The 17,064-nt window shown below is 38.8% G+C and overlaps 1 protein-coding gene across 1 annotated transcript; it reads left to right on the plus strand.

Moving 5' to 3' along the window:
• The first annotated feature begins 3,291 nt into the window (after window positions 1-3,291).
• On the plus strand, window positions 3,292-15,318 carry LOC141001045 (monoacylglycerol lipase ABHD2-like). Its single transcript, XM_073471979.1, has 11 exons — window positions 3,292-3,393; window positions 3,814-3,887; window positions 4,664-4,894; window positions 6,249-6,424; window positions 6,838-7,005; window positions 7,341-7,524; window positions 7,730-7,822; window positions 8,182-8,283; window positions 8,375-8,444; window positions 8,981-9,065; window positions 11,729-15,318. The coding sequence occupies exons 3-11, from the start codon at window positions 4,683-4,685 to the stop codon at window positions 11,953-11,955; spliced, it is 1,317 nt and encodes a 438-aa protein (XP_073328080.1). The 5' UTR covers window positions 3,292-3,393; window positions 3,814-3,887; window positions 4,664-4,682; the 3' UTR covers window positions 11,956-15,318.
• The last annotated feature ends 1,746 nt before the right edge of the window (window positions 15,319-17,064 follow it).

Here is a 17,064-nt window from a genome sequence, read left to right on the forward strand (position 1 = left end):
TATGTAGATGCTGCATTTGTTAAGGGATAGAAAGCAGTCTGGCTTCATTTTATTGGCTCTATTTGTGAGCTACAATTTCACAGATAATGATATATAGCCGATACTATACATTTCCCAATATCAATGGCCCGATATAGTTTGTGCATCATTTATTTTTAAGGTACTGACCATGAACTGCAACACCCCCAGTTTGAGTCCAGCTGGGGACTTCTGCTGCATGTCATTCTCTCTCGCTAAAGTTGGATAATCAACAAGGCAAAGAAAGCAACTCCCCCCAGATTCACTGTGTGGCAGTTAAATTGGATTTATTTGGTAAATTGCAAATCTTTATGTATACACCACTAACGCACAATATGAACTAAATGGTGAGAGTTAATAATTACTAGATAATCCATGTGAAATGCATAAAGAGATGATAGAAACAGGGGGTCAATAGGGTCCCGCAGCTCATCTTTCCCTCAGGGTCTCCACAGCAGATTAATGTGGTCCTGCTCTCTCCCCTCATTTCCTGTCATGTCTCCACTCTCAGCTATCCAATAAAAACATTTTGATTTTTTTATGAACAAAATAAAACATACCACAGCAGATGCAATATGCAGCTATTTCCTTCAAGCTCTGTGCTGTCCAGTTTGAATTAAAACCAAAGCTGCCCGTCATAACATTGCACCATGAACTTTGACCCTCTTGTTCATACATTTGTCGCAGTCCATAGCACATATTTGAAGTTAAAAAGAAAAAGAAGGCATTGACCTGTCATCTGTCTGTGCTCTAGGCTCAGTCAGAGGATTGTCGGTCAGAATGTGAGCGGATGCAGTAGGACATCCTGATATTTTTGGCATACTACATTTGACAAATTATGTACTGGGACATATAAAAATTTCCTGGCATACTAAATAATATGGGAATTGGAACGCAGCCCATATCTCTGTGTATGACTGTATGTATTTATATAGTCTTTATACACCTCCAAACACTCAGCCTGTCCTTTAGACTATTATGAGTAAAGTCAGACTTGAGAGCATCATAAAAATGTTACTGTTAGTTCAACAGCAGGTAACAGCCACCATAAGCCTCTACCTGATAATGTATTAAGAACTGTGAAAAGACACTAAAATGCAGGGACAAGAGAGATGTTCCTATCATGAAGTGGCTGCGCTTTCCTCCTTATGATGATAATGCTTCCATCATGTTGAAGTGTGCTTTAGCAAAGATATTTAAACCCTTCTTGATTTCTTTTTCGCCTCAGAAAAAGACTGTCAGCAAAATCCCCAAACTGTAAAACTCAACAGGCAGTAACAGAAAGCTGCTTTATCCGTACAGTCATGAAACCATAAGGATAGATGAGACAATCACGTGCACTGTGAGCTGGATAACGTGTAGCAGCCGTCAAATGTGGTGAGACGGCATCCTCTGATGTTCTTCTCCTATCAGACAAAGCTTCTTCTCATGACTGACCTCACTAAGTCTGAGCAAGAGGATGAGGTTAATGATGGTTAGATGGAATTTAAATGTGACAGAAGCCTTTTTGATCCTAATCCTCAATGCGGAGCGCCGCATAATCCTGTAAACTCAAGCCTTGTGAAAATGTGGTATAGTTAGAGGGGAATGCCACTCAAGAAATGTGTCATAGAATTTATAAATCTGTACCTGGTGAGTATCAGGATGTTTCACTTCTGTATTCCAAACAAAAACTACATAAAGTCTCTTTCACTTCCGTCTTTCATCTGGGAACATGAGCGAGGATTCACACTTATGAAAAACATCACAGATAAAGAAGTGAAAATGATTTTGGTAGGGAGTGTAAATTCCTGTGGCTCTATTTCGTTGGAAGAAAAAAAGAGCTACAGTTCAACTGAAACCTCATTTGGTGATCATAGTTCCGACAGATGTTTTTGCTCAAAAGGTTCATTAGAACTGTGCCAAACCAAATGGGTGCAACCACAAACTGACATGTAGACTCTCTAGTTTATTTTGGGACCAAAGATGTATAGTAAAAAAATATATATAATCAGAAATAAATCAGCTCTTGTTTTTGCAGGGCAACGTTCATTCTCATTTGTATTATATCTTCACTTGAAATTGGTGTTTCTGTGGCTTTATTTCTTTCAAAGATATGTGGCTATATCTGTAAAATGGAATTAAATAAAAATAGAAACTCACTCACACTTCCCTGTGTCTGCCATTTACATTTTATAATCTACACTGTTTTTTAATTGTGTATTCCTCACATTCTCTCTCCAAGTTTGCATTATTATGTAAGTGGTTTGGTAATTGTGGGGTAAATTGCTATGAAACAATGTGATGGGTCTGTTTATTGGTGGTTTGCAAAAATATGTGTTTAAAATGTCTTTTCTCATGAATACAGTGTCAACTATGTCATAAACACATTCTAATTATAATTTAATAAAGCTATAATCAACTATAGAATGATACGAGAAAAATATCGGTAATAAATACGCTGAGGGAATAATTAGGTCACTATAAATGAAAATTAAGTTAACACACTGTATGTCCCATTAGTGGATGGCGCCCTCCAGTGGTTAAAATACTTAATAAAAGCGAGTCTGATCACTGAAAACTTTTTTTTTTTAAAAATCTGTTTATAGGAATGAAACCCAATGTAAACATGCAATAACACATTTTATAAAGGAATCTGTAGGTGTTTTCTGGAGGCCTTCTGCCATTTACCATTATAAAAGCAATCCTACCTATATATTTAACTTAAAATTCTAATCTCTTGGTTTTTTTTCTCAAATAATTTTATATGTAGGCCTACAATAAGAATTGGAAGCCCATAGTAAGTTTGCGTGAACCTATTCACCTATAATATCCAGCTGTTGGCTATAATAGCCAGATGTTGGCCATTATTGTGGGATATTAAGCCAGTATTGTTTGTCTAAATGATGTTAGTCTGTGTGTCGTCATAAAATGGAGGTCTACAAATGTTTACAATAGGCGGACGCATCTGCCTGATGAGGCCGCAGCATGCTCAAGTCATTTGGTCAGCTGTTAGATTCCCTGAAGTAGGAAGTAAGGTACACCGCTGTTTGTCATGCTGCCTTCCTGTGCTATCGGATATCCTGACTGACGACGAAAGCTGACATAGGCTATGACTCAAAGCAAGGGATTTCATTGAGTTCTGATAAATAGTTTGAATAGAATAATTCAAGGGCTAAATTGATGTAAAGGGGAAGCTAAACGGTGTTATTTCTTTTTTTTATTACTGAACGTATTTACTGTGGGTGTTACCAGAAATCGGAGCTTTTGACAGAGCACTTGAACGCACCCTGCTGGTCAGTCAGCTCCTCGGTTGTAAACAGTCGGTGTTCAGAGACGGAGCTCTACTCCGGGTGGATCCGACCAGAACCCGGACAGACTCCGAACCACGCGATGGTAAGACCGGAAATGTCCTCCGTATACTTTAAAAAAACATTATGTACCTTGTGTTGTGTTTGTTGAAGCCTTCAGTTTCACCTCGACCACCTCTAGAAACAGTTTTACCTGAGTGACAGAACAAAAGAGTACAAGACCCTGAGACCAGGGACACTTGTTGTGACTCGTTTTTTAGGCTAACCGGAGCACAGCTGGCTAACTCCAATCCTTAAGCTTATTAGTTGTTGTTTTTCCGGTTTTGTCGTCCATGTATTTTAAGTGTGTGGCAATAGGATCAACTTTCAATAGTTTTTCTTAGTTTGTATGTTTCCCTTGGCCACTGAATCGAGTCATTTGTTAGTTAGTTGCCTTTAAAACCTGTAAACACACTTTAATATTTAAAGTTGGTGGAGTTACCCTTTAACTGTGTGTGTTCTCCAGCACTGACCATCATCACACTTTGGGTTCAAAAAGGAGGGACCACAGCAACTGTATCTCCTTCAAAGTCAGACAAGGTGAGTAAAAACTGTTTAATTCAACTGAGAGCATCTCTGCTGGTTTTTTAAAAATGTACTTTTTAAAAGTGTCCAGAAGGATATGAGGATTTTAGGATACTGTTAGTATAAGCAATTTTGGATTAAAGCGTCAAATACCTGATGTTTTGTACCAAGAGACAGTATTCATAGATTTTGAGCTAGATAATGTAGGACTGCTGTAAAGGGTGTGTTTGCAGGATCGGAGACTGTGACTCATTCTTCAGACCAACATGAGAAAGTTGGTTAAACTTCCCACTGACGTCAGACTACAGACATTTTTTCAAGGGGAGCAGCTCTCTAATGTGTACGAGAACTCATGAATGTCTGTATTCTGATTCATGAATTCATTAGACTTTAGGCTAGTTGATAGCGCCCTAAAAGACTTCAGGAGATTTAATAAAACATGCTTTTAAAAAAATCCTTTTTTTGCCCATGTTGTAATGCACAGAACCAGCTGACTCTGACATAGACTGACAGTCAGAAATTAATTTAAAAAAAATAAAGGATGTTCAGTTTTACAGACTGTTTTATGGAGATTCTGTCTGGTAGAAATCTACAAAATAGCAGGAGTTGCAAAGATCAAGTCCATCAAGGGAAGACTGATCATGAAACAGAATACATTGGTCTAAATCAATATTTATAGGCAATTCATCAATCTCAGCGATTTAGATAATTCTAACAGAGTCATATAACTGGCTAATTCCTCCTGTCAAGCTCTTAATAAGTCATGTAAGTTAAGTGTTATCTGTGCATAGGTCCTCTTCTGTGTCCACAATGGCCACCCTCGAGGATGGTGACATGAACACCTTCGGCCCGGAGCTGCCTGCCATGTTTGATGGCATGAAGCTCGCAGCAGTGGCAACTATCCTCTATGTCATCGTCCGCTGTCTGAACCTGAAGAGTACCACAGAACCACCGGGGATCACCTACCAGGACACACCACTCAGCCGTTATCTCCTCAAATCCTGCTCGATGCTAACCAAAGAGTAAGTGTTAATCATTATCCAGTCCAAGTTTTAAAGACTAGGAACACTGGACGACTGAGATACAGACGTCACACCTTTTCAGCAAGATCCTAAATCCTACCTGATTGTGTCGTTAATGATAAGCCTACGAGAAGAATTCTATCTTACAACCACTGACAAAAGAGGGAGATAGATGAAGACTGCATACTGTGAGCCTTGTTTACATGGCTTATCAAGACTGCTGTGAAAATAAGCACTGGAAAATCTGGCAGAATAATTTTGAAAAATGGCGTTGTAAATTGAACTGGTTTTCTCAAATGTACAATTAACAACTGTGGACTTGACAAGACATTAACAACTCAGACTTGACCTGGAGACTCTGACATGAGCTATGTGACCTTGTTGTGAACGTAGAGAGTTTGTTTTCACTCTGTTTTTTAGCAGGAGTAGTTTTCCCACAGAGAGGAGCACGAGGAGAAAAATAGGCAAAACAAAAGGAGATTAATACATTTGACAAAACAAATCTTCATACCAAATGGCAAATCGACAGTTATTTTTTTTTAGAAAGTTAATTGTCATTGTCATTTGCAAAAATATACAGAATTGAACAATTTGTTTTTTGCCTATGTTTGAAGTGGATTTTTTTCCCAGTGTGCTGATTTTTTTCATCTTCAAACTTGTAGTCTTCAGACCCAATCGATGCAGACATCAAGTGACATCACAATTTATCACAATTTATCAGATCACAAAAGGCTTTATACAACTTTTTGTCACATATGTACTTCTGACCAAGACCTGGAAGCAGACTTTGTGTAATCGCCTTTTATCCCTTTAAGTTTCTGCTCTGAGCTTGCAAAGCATTTCTCTTATCTCTAATGTACTGTTTACAGTGGGAGTGTCTGTAGGCGTTTTTTTTTTTGTCTACGCAGGAATGTGTTTGATAAAGTTAATGCTAAAGCTGAAGTCTCTTACCAAACAAACCATGACATTGACTTGCTGTTGCTTGTGAACCTGGGCCTTGATCATTTAAGGCAGTACATCAATATAAATTCTGCTTAATCTTGCTGGCTTGAGATCAAATCATTTTTAACACATTTACAAGTACTTGTGAATACTGTTTCTAGAGTTACATGATTTGGTGAATGAAAATGTCAACCACAAATAAACAATCTCCTCTAGCTCTAGCTAGATTAAATCCAATTCAACTGGCTGCTCAGTTAAACGAATGATGGTGCCTTGTAGACTTGTCTGCCACCTCCTATAGTTAGAGTGGTATGTGTGCCTGTCTGTGGTGGGATAATCTTTACTAAGACTGTGCTGAAACATCTTCAGGGTAGCGGTTACAGCTGTAATCTAATATGGAGCTTCTCTTCAGATACATTCCTCCCCTGCTGTGGGGTAAGAGTGGCCATCTCCAGACGGCACTGTACGGCAAGATGGGACGTGTCAACACCCCAACACCCTGCGGGGTCCGCAAGTTCCTCTCAATGCAGGACGGGGCCACAGCGACCTTTGACCTCTTTGAAGCGCTTGGAGACCACAGCACAGGAGGTCAGATACTATTACTGGTCTATCTGGTAAAGCTCCAAAGCTGCTGTCTTTGGATTTACTGCATGTTTAGGATTTAATCACACAACTACTGATCTTCTGTCATACTTTTAAAGCTAGTTTTTTGATGAAGCTTTCACTAATTGTTGTTTTGTAAAGATGTTTTTGTTCACCGGTCTTTACTCCAGAGTTTTATATGCCTGTATGAATTGTGAGCCTTGAGTAACAATCAGCTCTTACTACAGTAAGCATGAGCAGGAAGACCGCTAATGAACTCCCTCGTGCATAAATGCCATGCATTTCAGCAGCCAATTAAATCAACACACAAACAGCATCAATTTTACACCCACTCATGACTCCACTTTGTATGTTTATGCATGTGTTCCCTCTTGTTTGTCCGTGTGTGTGCATGTCAGATGACATTACCATGGTAATCTGCCCTGGGATCGGTAACCATAGCGAGAAGAACTACATTCGGACCTTTGTGGATCACTCCCAGCGGCAGGGATACCGCTGTGCTGTCCTCAACCACCTGGGAGCTCTGCCCAACATGGAGCTCACCTCGCCGCGCATGTTCACCTACGGTAACGAGGGAAACATCACATGGTAGTGGGTGACTTACGGGTGTGATTACAACATCTCACAGTCCAAACCATAGAGGGGAAGTTCACTTTAGTACATTTTTTAGGTTTGTTCATTTAAGAGAACTAAAGTAAGGGGAAGCAAAACAAAAAAAAAAACAAAAACAATGGTTTCAGTCCTTGACAGTCAAAGTTGCAACATTAAATGGGGGAAGTATAGAAGATCTGCATTGAAAGGCCGTATCCGAGCCTCTAAATATAAACACAACTTTATGAAATTATCTAGCCATTTAATCTAATGTGAAACTGAGTTCTAAAAGTGTCTCTTTTTCATTCAGGTTGTACCTGGGAGTATGCGGCTATGGTGAGCTACGTCAAACGAGCTTTTCCACAGACGCTACTGGTGGTTGTGGGCTTCAGTCTAGGGGGAAACATTGTCTGTAAGTTCCTGGGTGAGAACAGATCGAACCAGGACCGAGTGCTCTGCTGTGTCAGCGTCTGTCAGGGTTACAGTGCCCTCAGGTTAGTAGGATGAAGAGCAAACAAATGAACAGAATGGATATTTCTAAAAATGCACAGATATTTGTATTCGAGCCCCAGCTCTACAGCAGCACTTTTGTCAAAACCTTTGAATATACACTACATGTTATCATAAAAAATGGTCACCTTGAAGCTGCAGGTGTTTTGCTTACTGTAGTGTGTTCATGCATTTTTTATGTGTTTCTAGGGCCCAGGAAACATTCCTTCAGTGGGATCAGTGCCGGAGGCTTTACAACTTTGTGTTGGCAGACAACATGAAGAAACTCATCCTGTCACACAGGTGAAGAAACACAACAACAGTTTCTGCAGTAACAGATTTACAGTGACAGAAGTATTAATCCATTCAAGTTTATGCCAGTGTCAAAGCACCAAGATAAAAAAATAAATTATTTAAATTTATTGAGTTGTTCCTTTATGTTAGTTGTTGCAGTGGATTTGTGCAGCAAGAAAGATAAATATCCATGACAGGAGGCAATATTTCCTTCACTGTCTGTCGGTGTAATCCTAAAAAATTAGACTACTAGTTTGAATTCCATCAGCAATGATTTGGATATGACTCTGACATTGTCAGACGGGTGTAACAAAGATTTAGATTCCTGCTCTGATTTGTCAATAAATCTTAACTGTTTTGATCAACAGGAGCAGTTTGCTTGGCCTGAACTCCAGCAACATTGGCGATGCAGACCTGGGAAGACTGTATGCAGCCACATCTCTGATGCAGATTGATGACAGCATCATGAGGTTTGGATGCATTTTGATTTTGATCCAGCTGCTCTGAAATCTACAGCTGTTCTCTCTTTCACTAATGTTATCACACAATTCCCTCCGGCAGAAAATTTCACGGTTACAGCTCGGTGAAGGAGTACTATGAGCAGGAGAGCTGTGTGCACTACATCCACAACGTGAGTTACCTATGTCTGAGTACTTCTGTACTTTTGGTACCATTGTTACTAATGCTACTGCTTTCTACTATCACTACAACAAGTACTACTAGAATATGCTCAAAAAGAAATTTTAAAAAAGACAATTTGAGGTGTTTTTATTGAAGCATATGATACAATTCAGTAGCTTCATTTTTTACTGTACACCAGAAGACAGAACACAGAAGACAGTTTGTGGTTTTAGAGGAAGTTACATGGTGTGACTATTTGTTATGACAATCAACAGTGTTTTCTGTGGGTTACTTGGCAACCACACTACCTCTGTTATTCCCCTAAAACCACAGATTGTCATGATGACCAAGGCTGTCTTCAGTCTTGATGCTAAGTAATAGCCTGCCCGCTCTAACCCACACTCTGACTCTGACTCTGACTGACCTATTGCTATAACATCTCCTGTTAATTCTACCACTATCACTACTGATGCTGCTTCTTTTCAGAAACGGTGTGTGACAGGCCTTAGAAAGTCATTCAGAAATACACTGTTGTTTCACGTGCAGGTCACTGTGCCTCTCCTCCTGGTAAACTCTGCAGACGATCCGCTAGTTCATCAGTCACTTCTGGCTATTCCACGCACACTCTCAGGTTTGTGTTCATAGACAAGAGTCATTCATCAGTGTATATTTCATTGGTCATAATGTAGCAGTAGTATTCATCAATTACCGTTGGTAAAATGGGTTTTAAGTACACCTGTCGTGAGTGTACCCGGTACATTTTCAGTATTTGTGACTACTGTGGAAATGGTTTGATATGGAATACTAAAAAAAATATAGTTTGGCTTGTCCTCAAGGCTAAATTTGTAAGGCCCTATGCCTTAGTGGACTACAATAATGTACATCCATCTCTTAAAACATAATCATTCACACCTTATTAAAAAACAGCAAGATGGAAGTATGCAAGTATAATCTGTTCCTCTACACATCCAACTGTGCAGCGAAGTGTGAAGGGCTAACTAAACTGTTGCTATAATGACTCATATGTTGTTTGTTTTGAATATTTTGCGTGTTTCCTAGTGAACAATGACTACACCAGGAAAACGTTGTCCTCACAGTGATACAGACTCAGATGAGTGTAGAGCAGATGAATCCATTGTCCTCCCTCCACTGGAGCTGGACACTGGAGCCGGAGTCTTAAGTGTTGATAAAGTCTTGTGGCAGCTATCTGCGCAACACGGCCCAGCAGAGACAGTCTTGTTGAATTTTTCAGGGCCATGTGATCTGCCTAGGCTGTTGGATTATATATAGAGAGCAGTGTGTGTGTGTGTGTGTGTGTGTGTGTGTGTGTGTGTTGCCTTAGTAGGTCACATGCGCCTGTGCCTGCCTGTGTAAATCAGTGTGTATAACATAGATTTTAAGTGAAATCCCTAACTTGTCCTCTATTTCAAGAGAAGGTCAACGCACAGAATTTACTTTTCAGATGAAAGGTTTTGAGGAGTTGGTGTAAATATTCAGTATTCTGTGCAAGACGTAAGATGTGAGACACAGAGTTGGTTTTAGTGCCTCATCAGGTAACCTCCAATACCTAGTTTGTAGTTTGTAGGTGCACACACGCATACACAGGAGAAAGTGTGTAGGTGGTGTTGATGGCAGAAAGGGAAAGAGACTGGTGTATTTCTGAGCGGAAACCAACCATCTTGCCAGCTGACCTCACAGTCAGTCACTGAGCCATTTTAACGAGACTGCCACAAAGCAGCAGAGCTTAATTATTTACCTTCGCATTAATGAGATCAGAGTGCCTTTAATTACCAAATGGCTGCAGGTGCTCGACCAGAAAACCAAAGTCAGACAATGATTGTGCCAAATTGTGCCTTGCTAATCCCTGAATGTCCTTTTCACCTTAGTACTGAGTTCACATTCTTGTGCAGGATGTAAATGTGGGGCAATGAAATCAGAAAGTTTTTCATGTAAAAAACCTAGATTGTCACTACTCCTTCATTTATTGAAGGTCAATTAAATCAGTGTTTTGAATATAACACTGTGTTGTATAAAAACAGTCAAGGTTTTTAATCCATGAGCAATTACAACCTAACTTTTAGGCTCTCCAAACCTTTACCTCATTGCTTTGTTTCACCAACTACACATTGACATATTTTACCATTTACATAGACAGTATGAATATAAAACTAACATGGCTGCTTCCAAACAAACTCAAACAAGCAGAGTGTAGCACTGTAGCACACTAGCTGCACAGCACCAGACAGCAGCAGAGGGACAAAGTAAAGAAGTGGCTGGTGGAGAAAGTGGGGAATCTAAAGACCCAGATATTTTGCCAGTAGTTGGTGGAGACCAAACTAGACCTGTAAAGAGTAGATATTTGATTAATGTTATTCAAATGAGATGAAATTTGATTTTGAATGGATGCTCATGTTGTCTGCTGGTTCTGTTAATATATGGTTGTTTTGATAAGCCAATAATATAGTTTGTCAAGGTTGTGTCTCTCTGTGTGTTTTGGAGAATTTGTAGTAGTGGTCAAAAATCCCTTAATGCAGCTTTAAAGTGGCTACAATTGATATTTTTGTAATAACAATGACTATGAATCACTGTTGTTTTCGGCCACAGCAGGCAGCTGTTTTCTGTGCAAGAAGCGACTTAGTTAGCGTCTAGCTGGTGAACATAGTGGAGCATTTAGCAGCTAAAGAGGCAGATTTGAGACAGGAGTTGTGGACACCAAAAAATTTGCTTAAAGTAGAGTGAATATCGGACTTGCATTCATAAAAATCCAAATTAATGCTGATGTTGCTCTGTATCTTTCACAAGTTTGCCATATCAACTTTATGAACTGCTAATGTGTCAGTATGATGTTAGTTATTTCTGCTGCCCCCAAATGGCCAAAACATCAGTTATTGCAGCTTTAAACAAACCCCCACAGAAACCAAATACTGTAAAAAAAATTTAAAAGAGATTTTTACCTATTTTTAAGATTATATTGGTCAGTATGTCCAGAAAGACTAAGTCAAGAGATATTGGACTTACTTTAGATTCTTGAAGATGTTTTATCCAAAAGGCTCGTTCAGTTTGGAGCCAGTGTTTCCATCAGGAGTCATATCGTGTACTGATAAATATGATTTGCTTGTCTGGAGATTGATGCATCTACACGTTGTACTGAAACTTTACACATAAGAACTGACGTCATGTTGCTTTGATGATTGGTTCCTGGCATCAGTAGTTTATATGGCTGATCCATGAATTATGTGTTTACTTTAAAAGTAAATACTGATGATGAAAAACTCCTTCTCCCTCTGTCTGTAGAAAAGATGCCCAATGTGATATTCGCCCTGACCCAACATGGAGGCCACCTGGGTTTCTTTGAGGGAGCCGTGCTGTTCCCTCAGCCCCTCACCTGGATGGACAAGTTCATAGTCGAGTACACCGATGCCATCTGCCACTGGGAGAAGGACCAGCCGGCTTGCCAGAAGAGCAGCCACCAGGACATGAACTCCTACCTGCAGAGCACAGGGGTAACACTCAGTGGGTAACATACATGGATGTTTGGAAATGAAGCAGAAACACACAGGTACACACTCAGCCTCCTGTATTAATGGCCTTACAGTTTAGTGAATAATTCTGGGAAATGCAGGGAATCACTAAATGGATTAGAAAAGGAGGCTAAGTGGGAGTGGCTACACCAAGCTGTAACCTGAAACTCACATAAGATAATAATACTGGAACATGTTATATGACACTGTGGTGAATTGTTCCTTCCTCTTGTCCCATTTAACCTCCAATATAACACGAGTTCACCCTTTGCTGGTTTTTGGCAGCTGCTGCGTCTTGAGTCTAGACAACAGATTGACCTTTGACCTGCATGTTGAAGGAAAAGTATTTTTATACATGAATTATGACTTCTCTGACTGAAGACGCTACTCAGTTGAAGGGTTCACTTGCAAAAACAAGATATGTCTGTTTTTATTTATTTTCCTAAATCATGTTTTTTGTGCACTCCAGGGAATCAATCAAACTGGTGATGTTTTGATAAGAAATCTCAAAAATGTACTTACATAAATCTTGGTTTTTAATGTTTGTGTGCACTCAAGTGGGGTTAGTTTATTAATTTCAGAGTGACATGTATCTGTTTTTGCAAATGAACTCATAGGTCAGCTTACATACAAATTAGACATCTAGTATAAATCTTCTATCAATCTAAAAACTGGAAAATCATCTTAGTTAAGTCCACATTGTTGTGTTTTTTTTTTAGCAAACAGTCTGAGGCCTTAAACGGGGCAATTCACTTCAAAATCAAAATGCCATATTCTCTTAACTGTAGTGGTATTTATCCATCTAGATTGTTTTGGTGTGAGCTGTCGAGTTTTGGAGATAACGGGCGCAAAGATGTCTGCCTTCTCTCAAATATTATAGAACTAGATGGCACTTGGCTTGTGGAGCTCAAAGTGCCGGAGAAATACATTTGAAAAACTCAACAGCAATGTCTCTGTCCAGAAATCATAACCCAGTTACTCAAAATAATCCACAGACCTTGTTGTGAGATGTTTCTTGAAGGAACTACTTGCATGCCAACTGTATCAACGCACAGATTGCAGAGTGCATATATTCATAGACAAGAGGCTAGCTAACTGATACCACTTTTAGATATTTTTGGTTAAGTTAGTGGGTAAACCAGCTTAAATTTCACTTTTTCACATTACCAGGAGACAAGCTTGCCTTTCTGTTTTTTCTTTCTGATTAGGATGTTCTCTCACTCATCACAGCCGTTCGGAGCCAGGGCCGATAATACCCATGACTACTGAAGAGTCATTTGACCCAGGAGTAAATGACGATTATACACATTTACTTTGAAGACAAAAGCCAGATATTTGCAGGTGTAAGCAGGGTTTTTTCCGGTGTGAAAAGGGTATAAGCTAGCTAACGTAATATCTTTGCCAAGGAGGACGCTATTAATGTTTGCATCTCCCACTGTTAAGAGCATGAACCTCTCTTCCATGAGCAGATGCACACTTCCTTCTCTACATCTCCTGTCGATGTCTCCAAAACTTGGCAGCTCACACCAAAACAACCTAGATGCATAAATAGCACTACAGATGAAGAAGAAGTATTTTGGGGTGATCTGTTCCAATAAATTCATAACCATAATATACTTTAAAATACACCTGATGTCCCACATCTGTTATATTTTTAAGCATATTATGGTGATCTATTTAAAAAATCTTTCAGGATTTAATTCATACAGTTCACGACCACATTAAGTGCCTCAATACAAATGTGAATCTGAACAGATTTCTGGCTCCTCATGAATCATTGAGCTACCTCTGATCAGCAGCAGTCTGACATGATTTATGGTTTACAGTGATGATTCCAGCTGATATTAAGGCTTGTGTTCAGTCAAACTAATTTCCTTAATATGATGTAATATCATCTTACTTGTTTCCATCAAGAACTTTGCTGTTCTTGCAGGAAGAATGTGTTAATTTAACACCCTGTTTAGTTTATTTATATAGGTTAAGGCATCAAATTTAGCTAATTTTGACACCACTCCAGTTTTTCACTTTGCATTTGCATTGTGTGCCATGGACCATCAGCCTGCATTGTTGCTGCTGACCTATAAAATAAAGTCAGGGTCTCTGGTTAAAAGTTTTATAAATAATGAAATTGTTATTTTGATTTAGGGATGTTTTTGCCTTCTGTGTAGTTGAATGGAAAATTGGGCAATTCATATGAACAGATTGTACTCTGCACATTGTACTGCTCCAGCTCAGCTTGTTCTATTCAATGATTTATTCCACAGTACCTTAAACCAGCAGGTAACAGCAGTTGATACCTCCTTTCATAGCACAAGGATGGTCAGGTGGTTTAATTTCCCTAAATGCTGCTCTGATTGTTAACGCTTAAACGGTCCTTTTAAGAATTGTCCGATTGAGGCCACAAGTTACTGAAGATGTACACATGACTAAAGGGCTGTTCAGGACAGAGCTGGGTCAAACTGTGTTTACAAAAATGTTTAACTAAAAGGAGAGAATAGTGCAAATGGGACTCAAACAGTAAGTGTACTAAATATGAAATCCATTTGTGGATTTTCAATTTACGCATTTACAAAACAAACGGACCAAAGCAAGTTTCACTTTTAAATCAAAAAGTAGCTCAACTTTGTTGCTGCGTTTTGGCCACATGTGACCTAAAAAAGACACACGGCTGTGGCTCAAATACAATAGAAATCTCACATTAAATATGACTAATTGATAAGTTTACTGCAAAGTGAGCTGTAGTGGTATTTTTGGGGGTTGTTTTAAGCTGCTTATTGCTACATACAGGATGGGTGGAGATTGTTCTTTAAAACAAATAAATACATAACATGAACGGACGAACAATTTTTTGAACTACCACATAAAACTCTGTTCTGTCTCATCTCATGATAAAGATCTCAAACATTTTTTAAAAGATGACATTTACTTGCAGAAGTTGTTTTTGTTTCCTGTGGTTTATTCTGGATCCACCCAAGTGCCTATGGTGTAAATGTTTGATATAAATCGTAGTTTCCTGTGACTAACATCCTGTCAGATGGTGTAAATGCAACGGTCTCCACCCAAGTCCACGCTTCTTATTGATCAACTTTTCAACCATTTGCTCTTTATAAGATTAATACAACTTACATTTGCACCATTACTTTGTCTGTATGTGCAATATGTCCTGACTAAGAGATGGACTGTTTAGCCTGCACTTTACTGTTTTTGCAGTTCCTATTTTTCTGTATGGCACTATACTGTAGTATATCAGCAGGATATGGGTGTAACATTTGCAATCTAATCATGGTTTTTTTTGCTCTGATGTGGTGCAGCTGTGACTGAATAGTCATATTTAAAATGATTAATAAATATTTTTCACATTGATTTGTTCTGGTCTGTTTTTTTTTTCTGATTCTGGGTTTTCCTTTACTAGCAATGCTATCGGCATTTGTGTGAAATATTTCAACAACTGTTGTTTGTGCTGTAGTTAAATATGGTAAACACATTCATGTTCCCCTCAGAATAAATTGCTATAGTTTTGGTTATCATGTCCTCATGTGGTATAAACTTCAATTTTCTACTAAGCACTTCTCACCAAATACCTTCAAAACCAATGACATTCCCATCAACCTTAACTGTAGTTAATGTTTAGTGCTAATTAGCAGATGTTGGCATGCTAACATGCTAAACGATGATGGTGAACATGATAAACATACCCACTTAACACCAACTACTGCTGTATAACTTCCCGAGGCGGTAAAAGTAAACACATTCTTTACTCAAGTAAAAGCACAGATACTTGACTCTGGTGAAAGTAGATGTACTGATTCAACTCGAGTAAAAGTAAGAAAGTACAGGCTCTGAAATTTACTTAGAGTATAAAAGTAAAAAGGACCTCTGAAGGATGTTTTCCACCAACCATGTCTGTGAAAAGCTAACTGAAGCTGAGCCACTACACAACTTTTCCCCCCATTTGAGTCTCCCTAGCCGTCTTTCCTTCTTGTTACGTCGTTTCATCTTGCTACGTCTGTCGTGCGTGATATTCACTGATAGGTTGAAATCAGTCTTGTGATGTTGGCAAGGCCGCATGTAATGACAGATAATAAAAATAATCAAATGCATTAAAACAAAAGTGAAGAGGCTGTTTTGAAAATGTAAGGAATAGAAAGTACAGATATCTGTGTTAAAATGTAGGGAGTCAAAGTAAAAAGTTGTCAGAAAAATACATTTAACTAAAAATCAAGTTAAGTACAGATACCTGAAAAATCTACTTCGAGTAACAAAGTATTTGTACTTGGTTTCTTCCCATCTCTGGTAACATTACAGAGCTGCTACCGCAGCAGTCCCCTCTGTTGCCCTATTAAGATCTGGAAATTGATGCAAAGACTACAACTTATATTTAAATACAGTTTATTGTACATTTATTGACATTCTTATTGGTGCACCAGGTAGCACAGTGGGTTAAACCTCATAATATTCATACTGAAGAACAATCTAAAAAACACATGAGAGACAGGCACTTGTTGGAAGATCAGCCTTGTACTTGAAGGAGAGACGGGGGCCAGAGGGTGGAGATTGAGAAAGCTGGAGCCTGCCAGTGTTAATACAAGCTGTGTGGGTGAAGCATGATCTAGACAAAGCACAACATAACAGAGGCTGTGTTGTTCAAAGCCATCCAGTAAAACACTCTCACTTGGCTTCTCCTGGTTGGATACTTAATCTTTTTTTTTCTTTCATGAAATGATATTAAAAGCATTCATATGTTTCTGAATCATGTACAATTTACAGTAATGCTGAATATTTTTCAAATCGTGCCCTAGATTAAACACCGCCTCATAGACAGCCACTGAAATCTGTGTGACATTTAGTCACCTTTATCTTTAGATCAGTTACAGTGATGCAGTTGTCAGCATCTACTGTTTAGAAAACTTTTCCTTGTTGGTGACTTTCCATGAGCTCTAACATCTCCTGTTTCTGAATCAGTGAAACAAAAGACATTGAAAATAATATTGTAAATTTGGTATCTTGGTGTAATAAAAGTTTTGCTGTTTGCCAGCAAACTGTCAAATCTTCAATATCAGAGCTTCTTTGAACACAAGTGTCAAAACAGCCTCTGCCCAGAACTGCTTA

Source organism: Pagrus major, chromosome 8 (genome assembly GCF_040436345.1).
Source record: "Pagrus major chromosome 8, Pma_NU_1.0".
Classification (NCBI taxonomy): Eukaryota; Metazoa; Chordata; class Actinopteri; order Spariformes; family Sparidae; genus Pagrus; species Pagrus major.